At 47.0% G+C, this 15538-nt stretch overlaps 1 protein-coding gene across 1 annotated transcript in view; it reads left to right on the top strand.

Moving 5' to 3' along the window:
• The window catches only part of LOC8030520 (protein unc-80 homolog), a 231893-nt gene that overhangs the window by 103327 nt on the left and 113028 nt on the right, over positions 1-15538 (top strand). Inside the window, exons 20-22 of the mRNA XM_042293095.1 lie at positions 3412-3687; positions 7250-7440; positions 13407-13619. Of these exons, the coding sequence (XP_042149029.1) occupies positions 3412-3687; positions 7250-7440; positions 13407-13619 (680 nt within the window). The remainder of the gene's footprint in view (positions 1-3411; positions 3688-7249; positions 7441-13406; positions 13620-15538) is intronic.

Raw genomic sequence — 15538 nt, 5'->3', positions numbered from 1 at the left:
CTTTTCAGGTGCAGGTGGGACGGGACACCGAGCGTTCCAGTCGTAGATGCGTTTCTGGCATTGTGCCCATGGTGTGAGGTTTTGACTTTGGCAGTGATATGATTGCTGCGCCAAAGTGCTTGCCCTTTTACTGCAGGGAAGCGAAAACCACAGAGTAAGCATCACGATTTTGCGTGTCTTGCTTCGCCACAGTGCACACTTGTGCTAAGGGGAGATCACACCTCCAGATTGAGACGCGACACAATTCCTGGATACAACTTCGGCTCGTATGTATGATAGACTACGATATCCTGGCGGTACCTTTTTCCAAATCGAGATTTAGCTAGGATACTTCGGTATTGCAAGAACATTATATGCATTCTTTCATATGTTTATCTATTTATGCCAACTTATTTGTTTAGCTATCACTTTTATATACACGTTTGCAAGTCCGGTCTCAAAGTGCCGCCATCTTGCCCAGTGGGGTGCACTTGGGCGTGGCCATAATCTAATTATGACGCCTTAGCAGGGCTTCATAATCGGATTAGGACGCGTCCAAGCGCACCCCAGCCAAGCAAGATGGCAGTGCCCTGGAGCCGGACTTGCAAGCGTGTATAGATGGGAGTAAATTATAACTACCGTAAAATCCTGAATTAACGCCCCCCTTTTTGCCGTAGATAATTGGCAAAAAAAGTGGGGTGGGCGATCTTTCAGTATTTAATAACCAAAATCACAAACAAAAATCGAGTAACGCGTGCGCCAAAGCAGCGTGGGTTTCCCTAGCTCTCATCGCTGAAACCGTCAAACGACACATTGCTTTTGCTATCCAAGATTAAATCTAACGCCTCGTCAATGAGGCTCTCGGGATCCTCGGGTCCATTGGTTACCGAAGCCAAACGGTCGTTGAGCTCGCCGTCCTCGGAACCATCGAGCCTTGTGGATATTCCGTTTGAACGAACTCCGCACGGTATCCTCGGAGACGGAGGCCCACGCCTGAGCCACCAAGTCCACAACCTCTTGACGCGACGGCTTGCGAAGGTTGCCCTTTGGAGTCACCGAACCTTTCCGGAAGAACGATGCCCAAATTCCACGCAGCGTGTCCTTGAAGGGCTTCATCCATGAGACGTCCGCGGGTTGCAAAATGGACGTGCAACCGCCCGGTATCAAGACGACGTCGGTGTCTTTTGCGTCGAGCGCTTCTCGGGCTGCCTCTGTCTTGTGTATGGGTGCTTGGTCCAGTATGAGCAGTCTCCTCACGTCGTCGGCGTTCGGGCCCCAAACTCTCCTAGTCCACTCCAGTAGGACGGGAGAGGTCATCCAACCGTTCTTGGAAGAAGTAACTCGCACATTTGCTGCAAGTACAACAAGTATAACATGAAATAACAGTTCGGGCCCCAAACGCACATTACACATGCTACGCCGATGAGTGAAGATATGCGAACTGCCCGATTTTATGGCCGAGCGCCGAAGCACGCGCAAGTGAGTAAGCTTCGGAAAGCCAGCAAGTCACGCGCCAACTGCTCATGCGCTCATGATGGCGCCGGCCAGAACGGCTACGCCATCTTTCGGAAATGGGGCGATACAAAACAAAACGGGCTGTGGCGTTTTGTCAATGGATGACGCAACAGTCGCTCTATTTAAAAAAAAAAAAAAATGCTGTCAGCCTTATTTTTACGTATTTCTAAGGCTTTGTTTCGACATTTATACACTGAATGGTGATTAATTACAACGTACCTGGAATCCTTAGAGAAAAGAGTACTCTGGGGGGGAATCCGGCCGGTTTGCTCCTTCAGTACGATCAAAGCAGGTAGCTTGATGCCCGCTGCCGTCGCGCACAAGGCCACCGTCATCCCTCGCCGAGCACAGCCGGTGTTGGCGATGCGAATACTCGACTCGCCGACAGCATTGTTGGTTCTCGCAGCAGGGCAATCCATCCGGACCATAGTCTGATCCATGTTGGCTATGTTGTAGTCCGAGTAGTTGTGCTCCAGGCGCAGAGTTGACACAGCCTTTTGGAACACCGTAATTGCTTCAAAGTAGTCGGCAGGCAGCTTCTGACTTTCGTTGGTCCCCACCCGCATAGACACATTAAATCGCTTCTTCCAGTTAGCTATGTACTGGCATGACGCTTGGAAGTTTCCTAGGCCCATCTGTTCTGCCAGTTTCCGCGCATGCTCTTGAAGCAGGCGATTGCTGACTGCTCGACCGGCGGATCTCTCAGTCTCCAGGAAGTCCATCAGTGCGTCGTCGATTTCTTCACTAAAAATGGGTCGTCCCCTACCTATTGCTCTCTTCAACTTGTTCGTTCCATGGCATTGTTGTAGAAGTACTTGGTAGCTCGTATTCCATTCCCGTACACGCTTCCGGTCAACTTCGAAATGGCGCGCAGTCTTGCTCACGTTAGCTCCATTCTTGCGGTGCCATTCCACGACTTCCACTTTCTTCTGGATGGTATAGCTGGACCTCATCCCGAGTATACACAAGGAACGTCTTCACAGTTTGCTGGTCGAAAGATTTTCTGGGGTTCTCGGGCGATCTGACGACAACCACTAAGTGACCTTCAACGCTTTCCTGATGGCATTCAATAAGTGACCTTGACCGCTTTCCGGGTTCCTTCCGTTATCTTATCTCCCTTATTGTGTGTGGCCTCTTCTTTTTGCGAAGGGAATCCTAGGCTTTCCAAACCTTCTCCCCTACCCTCCGGCACCTTTCTCAACCTTCGGGCATCGCTATTTTTGGAAGGTGGGCGACCTATCAGTATTCGAGGGAAACATGTGTTCGAACATAAAAGCGGAGTGGGCGATTTATCGAGTGTGGGTGCTATTTTAGGATTTTACGGTAAGTTGGCAGGAGCAGTGGATGGGAGCTCGGGAACAACCTCAAAGAGTTCGGCGGGATTCTTTTTAAGTTTCGTTTGCATGCCGTCTTTGTTATGAAGTTCTGCACATAAAATGTAATTGACATTCATAATCAAATGACAAGTGCTTTGTTTTTATCTGAAATACAAATTGCTGTTTTATTACAACCTTTAGAACTTGAAGAAACCATTAATTTATGGGCCTAATATTATTGTATTATTTCAGTGGGATTCAGTACCTAAAAAAAAAACCACTCGCGGCAGTTCGTGCTGTCCTTCATCGCCCTCTCTGGTGCTTCTCCACACAACTAAACGCTAGTTCTGTGTTTGAGGGACTCACTCCTGTTGTGCAATTGATTCTAACAAAGAGTTGCACGTAAGTGAGAAGTGGATGTAGACATTGCCTTTTAGTTGGACATTAATCTTAACATAATGTCTGCATTGGTACTAATAACAGTGATGCTACAAAAGTTATTCGTGCTGCTCCCAAATTGACTTTTGACTGCTTCAAGAGCTGCTCCAAAAAGACTCGGGACTAATCACATCACTGCTTTGGGCACCCGTCTCTCCTGCAGTGGGGTGGCTGCGGGGGGACCGCAGGACGGACACGGGGGAGGAGGAGGCGTCCTCCCCTGGAGGCCTTCCGGCCGACAGTTCACCCGGCGCCGTGGACCGGGTGCCCCGGCGCTCGAGCGCCCTGAACCGGGGCATGCCGGCCAAGCCTCCGCCCAAGTCGGCCAGTCACATGAGCCTGACCCTGCTGCGGGCACGCAGGCGCATGGAGGACCAGCTCTGCAAGCTCGGCTTCGGGCGCAGCAAGAGCAAGCACGGCAGCTTCGAGGAGCCCCCAGGTCAGGGTCGCCCCTTTTTGGGTCGCGAGAGTATGCGACACTCTCTTTCTGGGCCTTTGGAACCCGTTCGTCGTAGCGATTATGGCGGACCTCGTTCTTTCGCACTCAGAAGGACACGTTGGTTCTGTTTGAACTATGAAAATTGAAAACACTGCACAAAAGTGTGCTGTGATTGACGGCGGTAGCTGCTACGTCGTGGAAGGGCACCTTGAAGAAGATTCGTCTTCATTCAGTGTCCTGTACAATGTTTGCAATGAGTTCTTTTGCTTTCAGTGGAATTGATGTAGGAGATGTGTGCTTTGGTGGAACGATTGTGTGAGATGTTGTGTGTGTTGGAGAGGGCCATAGAGACATGCTTTTTGTTTTTGGCTGAAAAACTCTTTCAAAACTAGGGTGCCCTTGACTGCACCTGCAGTGGAAGAAGTGGAAGTATGTACGCGAGTTGTTTTGTAGAGGCGCGGAGAGCACGCGAGAACGGAACCCGGGTGTTGGCAGTGGGGAGGCGAGGGAGCGTGTCTGCACAGCGCAACCACGTGGGTATTTCGCAATCAGCTGCTGGAGAGCTACCGCTGTAAAAGAATTGGCACCAGCACGTCGGAAGAGTGAGTTGTACAGAGGAAACACTGACGCAAGTATGTAAATACGCAAAATACCCAGCAAGCGCTTATTCAAAATTTGGAGATAGTCTCGGTAAAAATAGGGTTCTGTTTCCACAATGCTTTACTGCAGACTACATGGAAAGGCAATATACCAATACTTCTTTTTTATTAAAGGTTGATGCCACTTATTAAGGGGGTACACTACCTTGAATTGCACCTTTTTTAAAAAAAATGCATATTCAGAACTGCAAAGTTTTTGGCATGTATGGATAACAAGGAACACTCTCACAAAGTCTTGTCAGTGTGCACTGACAAACCATGTCAAAAATAATTATTCTTTATATGTTGGTGAGGCGTGCTGCACTGCGTAGCACTTGTCATTTACTAGTGAAAATAGCTGAAAGCAATGTCAGTATATCAGAAGAAGTTCGAAGAAGACATCACCTACACTGCTGGAAAGAATTTCTGACATTTAAGACGCAAAAATTAATTTTTAAAACGTCGTCATGAAACTTCAAGTGCATTTATCTCAGCTTCACTTTTAGTGTCAAATATCAGTTCATGGAAGCTATCATTTCATAATCGAATTATTTGTACAGATATATTCTGGTTTTTCTATATTGAAATTTTCTAGAGAACATGACTGTGAACTTACTTTCTGCATTTTTATGCTCTTTTGTTATAAAAAGTTTATATTTCTTTTAAATCAAATGTACACACAAAAAAACTTTTCTATATTTTTTTGTGAATAAATTTTATAATTTTTGAAATTTCTTTTCATAGTCTGAAGCAAGTATTCTGCTGTATGTTCCAGCAAAAAAACTGGCCATTTTGATTACCCTTTCCCAACGATAGCTTTCCCCAGCAGATACACTTTTTTACTATGAACTTTTATGTAACTCATCGTGGGATAAATTTATAGGGTTGCAAATTTCCACAGCATCCTTGTCCAGTGCTATGAGTACACCCTGCAAATTTCATGCAAATAAGACAAACGGTTCAAAAGTTAGCCTTCCGGAGTAGTGCTTCCCCTTAAATTGAGACAAACCTTTAGTGGCTAACCAAGCTAGAGGTGTGCATGGGCTGATATTTAGGAGCCCGGCCCAGCCCTGCCCGCTGTCTCTTGGGCCTGGGCTTGCCCGCAGCCTGCTATCTATTATTTCTGACAGCCTGCCCGGCCCGGCCCAACACTAATATTCACGGGCCCGCTGAGGCCTGCTCAATTTTCGCCCATATGAATAGCTCACAAATTGCTTGGCAGCATGTGTGGCAGCTCGCTTACCACTGCCATACATGTTGACTATGGTCACTGGAATAAGTATAATTTTTTTTTTTTGTTGTTGCTATTATTAGTTGGATTAATCTGCAGGCCTAGGCAGCTCGCTAAGAAAAATAAATCACCACTATTGCCTTTTTCACGACCAAACACGTGTATAGAAAAATACAGAAAAATAAAAATGGCAAGCAACACTAAACAAAACTATATGCCAAAGTTGCAAAGGAAGGGCAACGTAGCAACGGGTTCGGACAATTGACGGGCAAAGTTTTAAGTTGCCAAATCCCGCTGTGTACAACTAAAAAAAAAAAAAAAAAAGATTTAAAAATTTGGCTGCCGTTTCTGCGGTGGTCTGTGAGAAGTTGTTTAGGAAAAGCACCCTTGAGGGGAACCGTTTCACCCATATTGTGAATGCACACACTCGTATGTACACATGGTGTACACCTGCAAGGGTGTACATTGTATGGCCGCATGTGTGCATGTTGATGGGAAGATGCCACTGTCCGATGGCGGTGCCGCGGCCGCCGAAAATGAACGCCGCAATCCTGGTGCTCTTGATGTGTGTGCATTCAGTGCACACACACACACACACCAAACTGTACAAACACATAGTCTTGTCTGGCCTTGTGTAGCAACCATCCGAGCTCTCTGGACCCCTCGAGAACGGCCCAGCACGCTTGTTAGTTGCTGCTTCTCTGTAGCACCGACAATCTGGCTTTACTCATTCATCGGCAAGGTCAGCTCTCGTGGCTGTGAGGAGCCACCCTAATGCAGGAAAATGATTGATAACTGACTTACGTACAAACTAAGGGACATGTAGATCCATCGATTAATAACCAATCCACCAAATATTTAGAATTCCTCAATTAGCCAAAAGCATGAATTCTCTCACTTTGAATGAACAATCTTCTATTTTAGCCTAATACATTGCTTTAGACTCAGAAACCTGATTCAAATATGTAATTCTTGTCTTTATAGCTGTTTGTCTTGTTAATATCATATGAAGTGAGTTCTCTTCATTCCGATATTACTATTCCCGAGTATACTTTTGAAGGAAACATCACGTCTGTAGAAGTGTGTCCAGGCAGAAAGCTGCCAAGTGTTGACTTGGAGGTATGTGCCAGAGACACATACCTCTAAACAGACGGTTTAAAGGTATCTGTCCAAACAGACAGTTTGGGCACTATTGCATACAGTTTGGGCACTCTTGCAGACAATTTGGTCCTCCTGGCGGGCAGTTTGGACATCTGTTGTAGACAGTTAGACCTTTGCAGACTGTTTGGGCCCACTTGTAGACAGTTTGATCATCTTGGAGACTGTTTGGGCCCACTTGTAGACAGTTTGATCACCCTTGCAAACAGTTTGGGCACTCTTGCAGACAGTTTGAACTTTTCTAGCAAGTGGTTTGGACCCTCTTGAAGGCAGTTTAGATCCCCCTTAGAGACAGTTTGGGCACTCTTTGAAGACTGTTTGAATCTCCCTGGCAGGTGAAGTTGCCTTACTTGTAGACAGTTTTGTTCCACCTTGCAGACAGTTTGAACTACCCTTGCAGACAGTTTGGACCGACCTTGCAGACAGTTTTTATTTATTTATTTATAAATACCCTCAAGGCATGAAGCATTATGCCTTGAACCTTCTTCTAGACAGTTGAGACACCCCTTGCAGATGGTTTGGACCTTTCTTGCAGACCTGAGCCGCCGCAACTCGTTCGACCTGGACCCGGCCCAGCGGGAGGGGGAGATGCTGATGCTGAAGGAGAGCAAGCTGGTGAACATGCAGCTGGTGCAGGACGGCATGCTGCGCTTCGCCTTCCTCCAGGAGGTCTGCCAGCCGGGCACCGTGCCAGATGCCCCGCTGCTGGCCGCAGCCCTCGACCTGGTAAGTGCGCCTTCCCTTCGCGACCCCCCACCCAGTGGCACCACTCTCTGTCATTTCCGGTGGCACTGCTAAGCATAGACAAACTTTTAATATTGTTTGGGTGCATGTCAACATGCTCCGGGTGATGCAACAAATTCTTTTTTATTTGCAGTTCAGAATGCAAGCGAGATGAGGCTCAAGGGGGACGTGGGTTTTAAACTTCGAAGCAGCCAAAAACATTTTAAGTTAGCAAACCTAATTTTTTGTTGTAATCCTTTAAGTTTATAGCATGGGTAGTACCCTCAGGTTTCCCCAAACTCCCAAATCTTCTCAACATTGCTTGCCCCTCAATGAAGTGGGTTTCCTGTTTAAGCACTATTTTACAGTATTAATGGTTAACTGTGTTCGAAACACTCCCTGCGCTTACATGGTCTGTAGGCTTCTGCACTGCAGTATTGTGTCAGTGCTGAGACTGAGAGGGGTTCCTTGGCTTTCAATCAAGATGAATAGAGGTTTTCCGAGAGGGGAAGGTTTGAGAACTCTTGCTTTGTAGCATAATAAACCAAGCAGTAAAATATGAAATAAATGTAAGGGTGCAAACAAGCTGATGTACATTAAACATGATTAAAAAAAAACGAGACAGCAGGTAACAACACAAACAATTAAAAGACACACACTCAAAATATTTTTACTTGACTGGTTTTCAAAGTAGAACAAAAGGACCATTAAAGCAGTACTTTTATTGATATTCAGAACCATGTTACATAGGCAAACTGTGATAATGTAACTAGAACAGAACATAACAAATCTCTCACGCCCTACTACTTTAACACAAACTCGTTTAGGAATTCTTTCTTTGCGAAACATATTGACAAATAGAACTGTCTGGTGGCGACCGCTGTATATAGTGCAACTGTGTCTGCTTTTCTTGATACTACTTCTAAAAGGGCACTCAAGCAAATGTAGAAGCTTGTTTTTGATGGCATATTGTTTGTTGGGTTTTAGTCAATAAAAATGACAAGTAGTTTTAGATGGCAAGATGTCCTAGGAAACGCACAGCAATAGAAATACACAGGCCCTATTTCGTCTTGGGGGAACCATCTCCGGGTCCCCACCACCTCCATAAAATTTGACCAATGAAAAAAGTTAATTGCACGGAGATTCCGAACCTTACTATTATTGCTTTTTTAGGTGTAAAGTGCTTTATATCTTGACAAAAGCATCAACTCTTTAGGAGACATAATGCAGTAATTATTGTTTGAAAATGCCGTCTGACGGCACCCTGTGGTGTCTGCTCCAAGTGTAGGAAGAGGGGCTTGTCGCAATGTTGCATTGGATTTTTAATAGTGAAATTGGTCGCCCATGAGTGTAATTACAAATTTTTTAGGATGCTTAAGCTCGTAGATTGAGTTATCATCACCAATAGACCATCTCAAAATCCACTTTGGTGCCCTATTAATACTTAAGGGTGCTTTTGCTTTTGGCATGCCTATCCACCTGTTTTGCGTTCACAGCTGGCAGTATGTTTGAGATAAATAAAAATAAAAAAAAAGGGCTGCCTCTTTGGCATTCTTCAAAGGCATTCTAAATGCATGGCATATTCCTCTTGTGGGCAGAGTAAACAGGAGACTGAAGGCCACATTGTAAGAGATTTGTGTCCCGATTAAGCCGTCAGGGTCGTTTGACGTCACATCGCGTGACGTCAAACGACCCTGACGGTGTCACAGTGTCGCATGACATCGTGGTGTCAAGCATGTCACAATGTCAAGTGACCTCACAATGTCACGTCGTAGCGTCACACTGTCCCATGGCATTGTGGTGTCAAGCATGTCACAATGTCAAGTGACCTCGCAATGTCACGTCGTAGCGTCACTGTCCCATGGCATCGTGGTGTCAAGCATGTCACAATGTCAAGTGACTTCACAATGTCACGTCGTAGCGTCACCGTGTCACATAGCATTGTGGTGTCAAGCATGTCACAATGTCAAGTGACTTCACAATGTCACGTCGTAGCGTCACAGTGTCACATGGCATTGTGGCGTCAAGCATGTCACAATGTCAAGTGACTTCACAATGTCACGTCGTAGCATCATACTGTCCCATGGCATCGTGGTGTCAAGCATGTCACAATGTCAAGTGACCTCACAATGTCATGTCGTAGCGTCACAGTGTCACATGGCATTGTGCTGTCAACCATGTCACAATGTCAAGTGACTTCACAATGTCACGTTGTAGCGTCACACTGTCCCATGGCATTGTGGTGTCAAGCATGTCACAATGTCAAGTGACTTCACAATGTCACGTCGTAGCGTCACACTGTCCCATGGCATCGTGGTGCCAAGCATGTCACAATGTCAAGTGACTTCACAATGTCACGTCGTAGCGTCACAGTGTCACATGGCATTGTGGTGTCAAGCATGTCACAATGTCAAGTGACCTCACAATGTCACGTCGTAGCTTCACACTGTCCCATGGCATCGTGGTGTCAAGCATGTCACAATGTCAAGTGACCTCGCAATGTCACGTCGTAGCGTCACTGTCCCATTGCATCGTGGTGACAAGCATGTCACCATGTCAAGTCACTTCACAATGTCACGTCGTAGCATCTCTGTCCCATAGCATTGTGGTGTCAAGCATGTCACAATGTCAAGTGACTTCACAATGTCACGTCGTAGCGTCACAGTGTCACATGGCATTGTGGTGTCAAGCATGTCACAATGTCAAGTGACTTCACAATGTCACGTCATAGCGTCATACTGTCCCATGGCATCGTGGCGTCAAGCATGTCACAATGTCAAGTGACTTCACAATGTCATGTCGTAGCATCACAGTGTCACATGGCATTGTGGTGTCAAGCATGTCACAATGTCACGTCGTAGCGTCACACTGTCCCATGGCATCGTGGTGTCAAGCATGTCAAAATGTCAAGTGACTTCACAATGTCACGTCGTAGCATCACCGTGTCACATAGCATTGTGGTGTCAAGCATGTCACTATGTCAAGTGACTTCACAATGTCATGTCGTAGCGTCACACTGTCCCATGGCATCGTGGTGTCAAGCATGTCACAATGCCAAGTGACCTCGCAATGTCACGTCATAGCGTCACTGTCCCATGGCATCGTGGTGTCAAGCATGTCACAATGTCAAGTGACTTCACAATGTCATGTCGTAGCATCACAGTGTCACATGGCATTGTGGTGTCAAGCATGTCACAATGTCAAGTGACCTCACAATGTCACGTCGTAGCTTCACACTGTCCCATGGCGTCGTGGTGTCAAGCATGTCACAATGTCAAGTGACCTCGCAATGTCACGTCGTAGCGTCACTGTCCCATGGCATCGTGGTGTCAAGCATGTCACAATGTCAAGTGACTTGACAATGTCACGTCGTAGCATCACACTGTCCCATAGCATTGTTGTGTCAAGCATGTCACAATGTCAAGTGACTTCACAATGTCACGTCGTAGCGTCACACTGTCCCATGGCATCGTAGTGTCAAGCATGTCACAATGTCAAGTGACTTCACAATGTCACGTCGTAGCATCACAGTGTCACATGGCATTATGGTGTCAAGCATGTCGCTATGTCAAATGAATTCACAATGTCACTTCGTAGTGTCACAGTGTCACATGACATTGTGGAGTCACGCCAATGTCACGTGACATCACCAGATCACGTGATGTCACATGACCTGGTGATATACGGCATCACAGAGGACCCATACACCTTTACAGCTGCAGTCTTGAGTGATGTGACTATGAGTGCCCATCCCTGACTTTAAAAGTTCACGTCATTGTTGCTCGACGTTGCCAGGTTTTCTCGTTAGTGAGCAGCCGGCATAGAGGCAATCTCGGACACTGCTAGCTAGCGGTTAAATAGCTGCTCTTTTATGTTGTATGGCGAATGTTCTTTCTTGAGGCCCTTGAAAAAATATTGTACCATCTTGGGGAACAAAGCCAAACAAATGTAGGCTATTTTTACATCGGAGCTGTGAAGGGCTGGTTTTCCCAGGATCATGTCCGTCAGCAAACAAATGATGACAAAGAACTCTGAACAGCTACCGCCATCTATAAGCGACGGCGGCAACCAAACAACTGGCTTGTTAGTTGTCTGGTTGCAGCCGTTGCTCAAAGATGGCGTCAACCTTTTGAGCCTTTCCACTGCTTGCCGACTTGCGGCCTGCCATTACATCATTCCCACCATGTACAGCTTCGCTGGTCTTCCTTCTTCACTAGAATGGAAAGGCTGAAAGTTTTTTTTTGGTGAGTGCGTATGCTTCAGAACAAATACAACTGGAATATTTATTTCAATTTACGCGGATTTTTCACATCGCCAAACAGGCGGCCGCGTCAGTCTACGAAGTTCTTAGCTGTTGAAAATATTTGACCCCACTGGATAGCTGAAAGACTTGGGTGTTCCCCGCTCACAACATGAAATTCAATAAACAAGTCTCAGCCTTCAAACAACATATTGTACGTACCCCACGGTGCTGCATAATTTCAACGAGGTTGATTTGAGAAAGATTTCAAATAACACAACACATCCAATCAACAGTGTCAACGACAGTCATTTTACGATGGTGGGACAGAATTTTGACTTGTTTTGGGTCATTTTGGAGAGAGCTTAGTTTTTTCACAGCACCAAAGCAAAGGAATGAACACGTCTGTTTCGTTCCCCTCCACAACCCGATTAGCTGTTTTTGGCAAAAACCGAGAAGGCTCCCGTGATTATTTTAGACAAGGTAATCCTCGAAGAATGTTGAAAGGCCCGTGTCCTGGGTCGTTTGACTTTCTTCTCCGCGTTTGTCTCCCGCGAAGGCCGAGCAGAAATCTTTGAACGGAAGGCATTCAGGATACAAGCCCTGGTTGTCACTTTGGAAGATAGCGCGAAGAGGAAACAGTCTGAAAATGGCAGATATAGTAAAAACTTCCGAAGCCAGCAAGATCAAGATGCAAAATGCAGGTGGTGAGCCGTGATGAGCAGGTTTGCACGGCCCAGGAGAGGAGGGTGGCAGAAACTTGTGGCTGATAGGGGTCGCGAGAATCGCTTCATTTTAGCATGATTTTAGCAAAATGGCGTCGGCCGGAAAGCTATTTTTGGAAAGGTCTACCGTATTTATTTGAATATAAGTCAACCTTTTTTTTTCGGAAATGTAAAAAACTAACGGTCGACCTACAATCGTGGGCCAGAGCCACCTATCGTGGGCCAGAGCCACCTATATTCAAATTTTCTTTTTTTTTATATTCTACGAGTTTAATATAAAGGCATCAACCTATACTTGCGGTTGACTTATATTTGAGTAAATACGGTAAATGCAATTGTACAGTAAAACCTCGTTATAACAAAATGGGATATAACAAAGCAATCATAATTCCCCTTGCTTGCTAATAGTGGGAAGAAATGGACACTGGCTATAACGAACTAATGGTTATAACGAAATAATTACGACCGCTCCTTCAACTTTGTTATAACGAGGTTTTACTGTAATTGTAATTTATTGCACTTCGTATTGCATAGCGCTGCTCGGTATCTGGGTGAGCAGGGAAAGGCGTTGCGCCCACGTACTTGTTGCACCGCCCCTGACATCGACCAGGCGGTGCTGTAAGTTGGACATGGGGAAAATGGACAGGCACACATACACACACACTCAAGCTCGTGCACACACATTTATACACAACACACACACAGATTTATACAGGGCAGGCGTGCACATATACACAAGGCACATACAATGCACACACACAAAAGGTTGCTTCGACAGTTAGGTGATAGCTCCGCAATGCTGCTGATTTATGGTGTCTTTCCGATCACATCCCAGTGTCACAAGACACTGTGACGTGGCACGTGACACTGTGACGTCATCGAGGCCACATAAAAAATTAAAAAATTATGCACTAATAATGCGACTAAAAACGTGCAAGTTCGAAGAAACCGAAGTGCCCTCTGACGGCGTGCGCACCATCTGGCCTCCCTCCGTCGTCTTGCAGAAGGCTCCCGTGGTGTCCCGGGCAGCGCTGTACCTGGAGTGCGCCCACTTCGTGCACCGGTGCAACCGCGGCCAGTGGCCCACCTGGATGAAGCTGAACCTGCCGGTGTTCCGCCCCTCGGGGCCCCTGGCCAACCGGGGCACCCCGTCGGGCATGCATCGCACCCACATCCTGCAGAGGGCCGCGGGAAAGCTCTTCTTCCAGTGGGCGGAGGTGAGCCCCTCCTCAAAGCGCCCCGGCGGTGCCCGGAGTGCCTCTTCGGCTGGCTGCATACCGCATCCTAGAAAGTGGTCCCTCGAATCGCTCTCCAGCTTGGCAGTTGATGCAAGCTTCGGCAGCCTGGAGTTGGGATGCCAAGGCAGTCCTGTTCCCTCACGCTTTTTTTTTGATCGTACTAACCACCAGGATCGTGACATCTGGCAACACGACAGGCCGGCTTTTGTGACGTCATTTGTTGCCTCTTCGGGACCCCTCTTGATTTACGGGCTGGATGGGACACCGAACACGCCAGTCGAAGACGCGCTGCAGGCACCGTACCCTGAACGTACTGCGTGTTGCTTTGGGCCAGGGTGTAAGACGGGCAGGCAGGTTAACGAGGGCCGATTAGGCCACCCGACGATGTGCCCTGCTTCGGGAAGGTTCGTCGTAGCACTCTGCATAGATGGTGCCATGCAAAGAAGAAACGACAAAATATCCCCCTTAAGTTTACAGGCAACGCGACCCACTGGTAATTTATTTTGTAAACTGCGCGTGAACCACGCAAGTTTAATTGAGTAAACTAATAATGTGTTTAATATATAGGCTCCGTTTTGCCCGTAGTTTTAGCTTACCAGGTAAAATAATCGAGGGGGAGCGCAGCGCAACAAAATGAAGGCGAGCCGAGAAGTCGGCCGAGGCGTGTTGTGAATGGCCTCAGCCGGCGTCGATTCCACTCCGACAGCAGATGTGTTGAGTGGTCTAGCGTATAAGTTTCCGCTGTTTACGTGCAAGCGAGGTCAGTTCTAGTTCGACGTGATTTGAAGCCAGCGGTATACCGTTGCACCACACTCCAGTCACACTATACACTCCGTGCGACGCGACTGGCGCGCCGCCGCGCGGCCGGTACCGAAGGTAGGCAGCGAGAACCACAGAGAAAACGAAACCGAAACCACTCCGGCGTACGTTGGTACGCATTGAAGTCGGAGTGGTGCGGTAGCGCTGGGTTCACAGTATGAAGTGCTGTATGTGCTGCGTCATTAAGTGCTTCAATAGTTATGCGTCGTATCTCGTGGAGACAAAGTTTCACAGTTTTTCACCTCGCCGATGTTTTGTGGGACAGCGACAACGATGGAGCCGTGCCGTACGACGTGAGAAATTTGGTCTCCCGATCATGTCTGCCACTGTGTCGGCACGGCTGATTTATTCTACACTGCCGCTTTGCGCTCTGCGTTTGTTTTCGTGCCAGTAACGCCTACATGAGTCAGCGCCGATGGGACAAACCCACACTCGCAGGTATGCAGTGCCAATTTCGTTGGAGGAATGCCCTCCAAAGAAGTTTCGTCGCCATCGTACGTGTCGATGATATTTCCGGAGAAGTATGGCACGCAATCTGTACATCATGAAGAAAGATTCGAAAGGTAAAAAAAGTGACGAATATAAATCTAAAGAAAACAACAATGAAACTCGGAATCACTGGAGAATCGACGTTTGAGTATGGAAGTTTATGTGGTGTACTTTCTTTCTTGTGGAAACGTTGATACCCCGAGTTCTGTAGACAACATTTTTTTTTTCTCGGCTTTAGAGCCACCTATCGCAAAGTGGTTCGAACTGGAAGTACCGTCCACTGGTCCCTTCCTACCTGTAAGGTATGCACCTCCCACGATGAGTGGTATTATCTGACAGCCTTTGACGGTCAAAGCCAGTTCCCGTTTAGTTACGCCGCCCAAACTAAATTTCCACCTGGTTTCGCTGTGCCAACTCTTTTTGTTATAATAAGTGTTGTGCCAAGTGACGCTCATGTTAAAGTACCTGTGCGCCGAAAATCAGCACCTCGCACAACAGGTTATTACACAACAGTTGACCGCAAAAAGCCCTTGGCGGCCAAACCGTGTGTTGGCCGACAACTTTGTTTTCTCGGCTTCGGAACCACCTTT

The sequence above is a fragment of the Ixodes scapularis genome, unplaced genomic scaffold (genome assembly GCF_016920785.2).
Source record: "Ixodes scapularis isolate PalLabHiFi unplaced genomic scaffold, ASM1692078v2 PGA_scaffold44__24_contigs__length_19508400, whole genome shotgun sequence".
Lineage (NCBI taxonomy): Eukaryota > Metazoa > Arthropoda > Arachnida > Ixodida > Ixodidae > Ixodes > Ixodes scapularis.
Note: the sequence above shows the minus strand (reverse complement) of the source record. Positions and strands in the feature narration are given on the sequence as shown.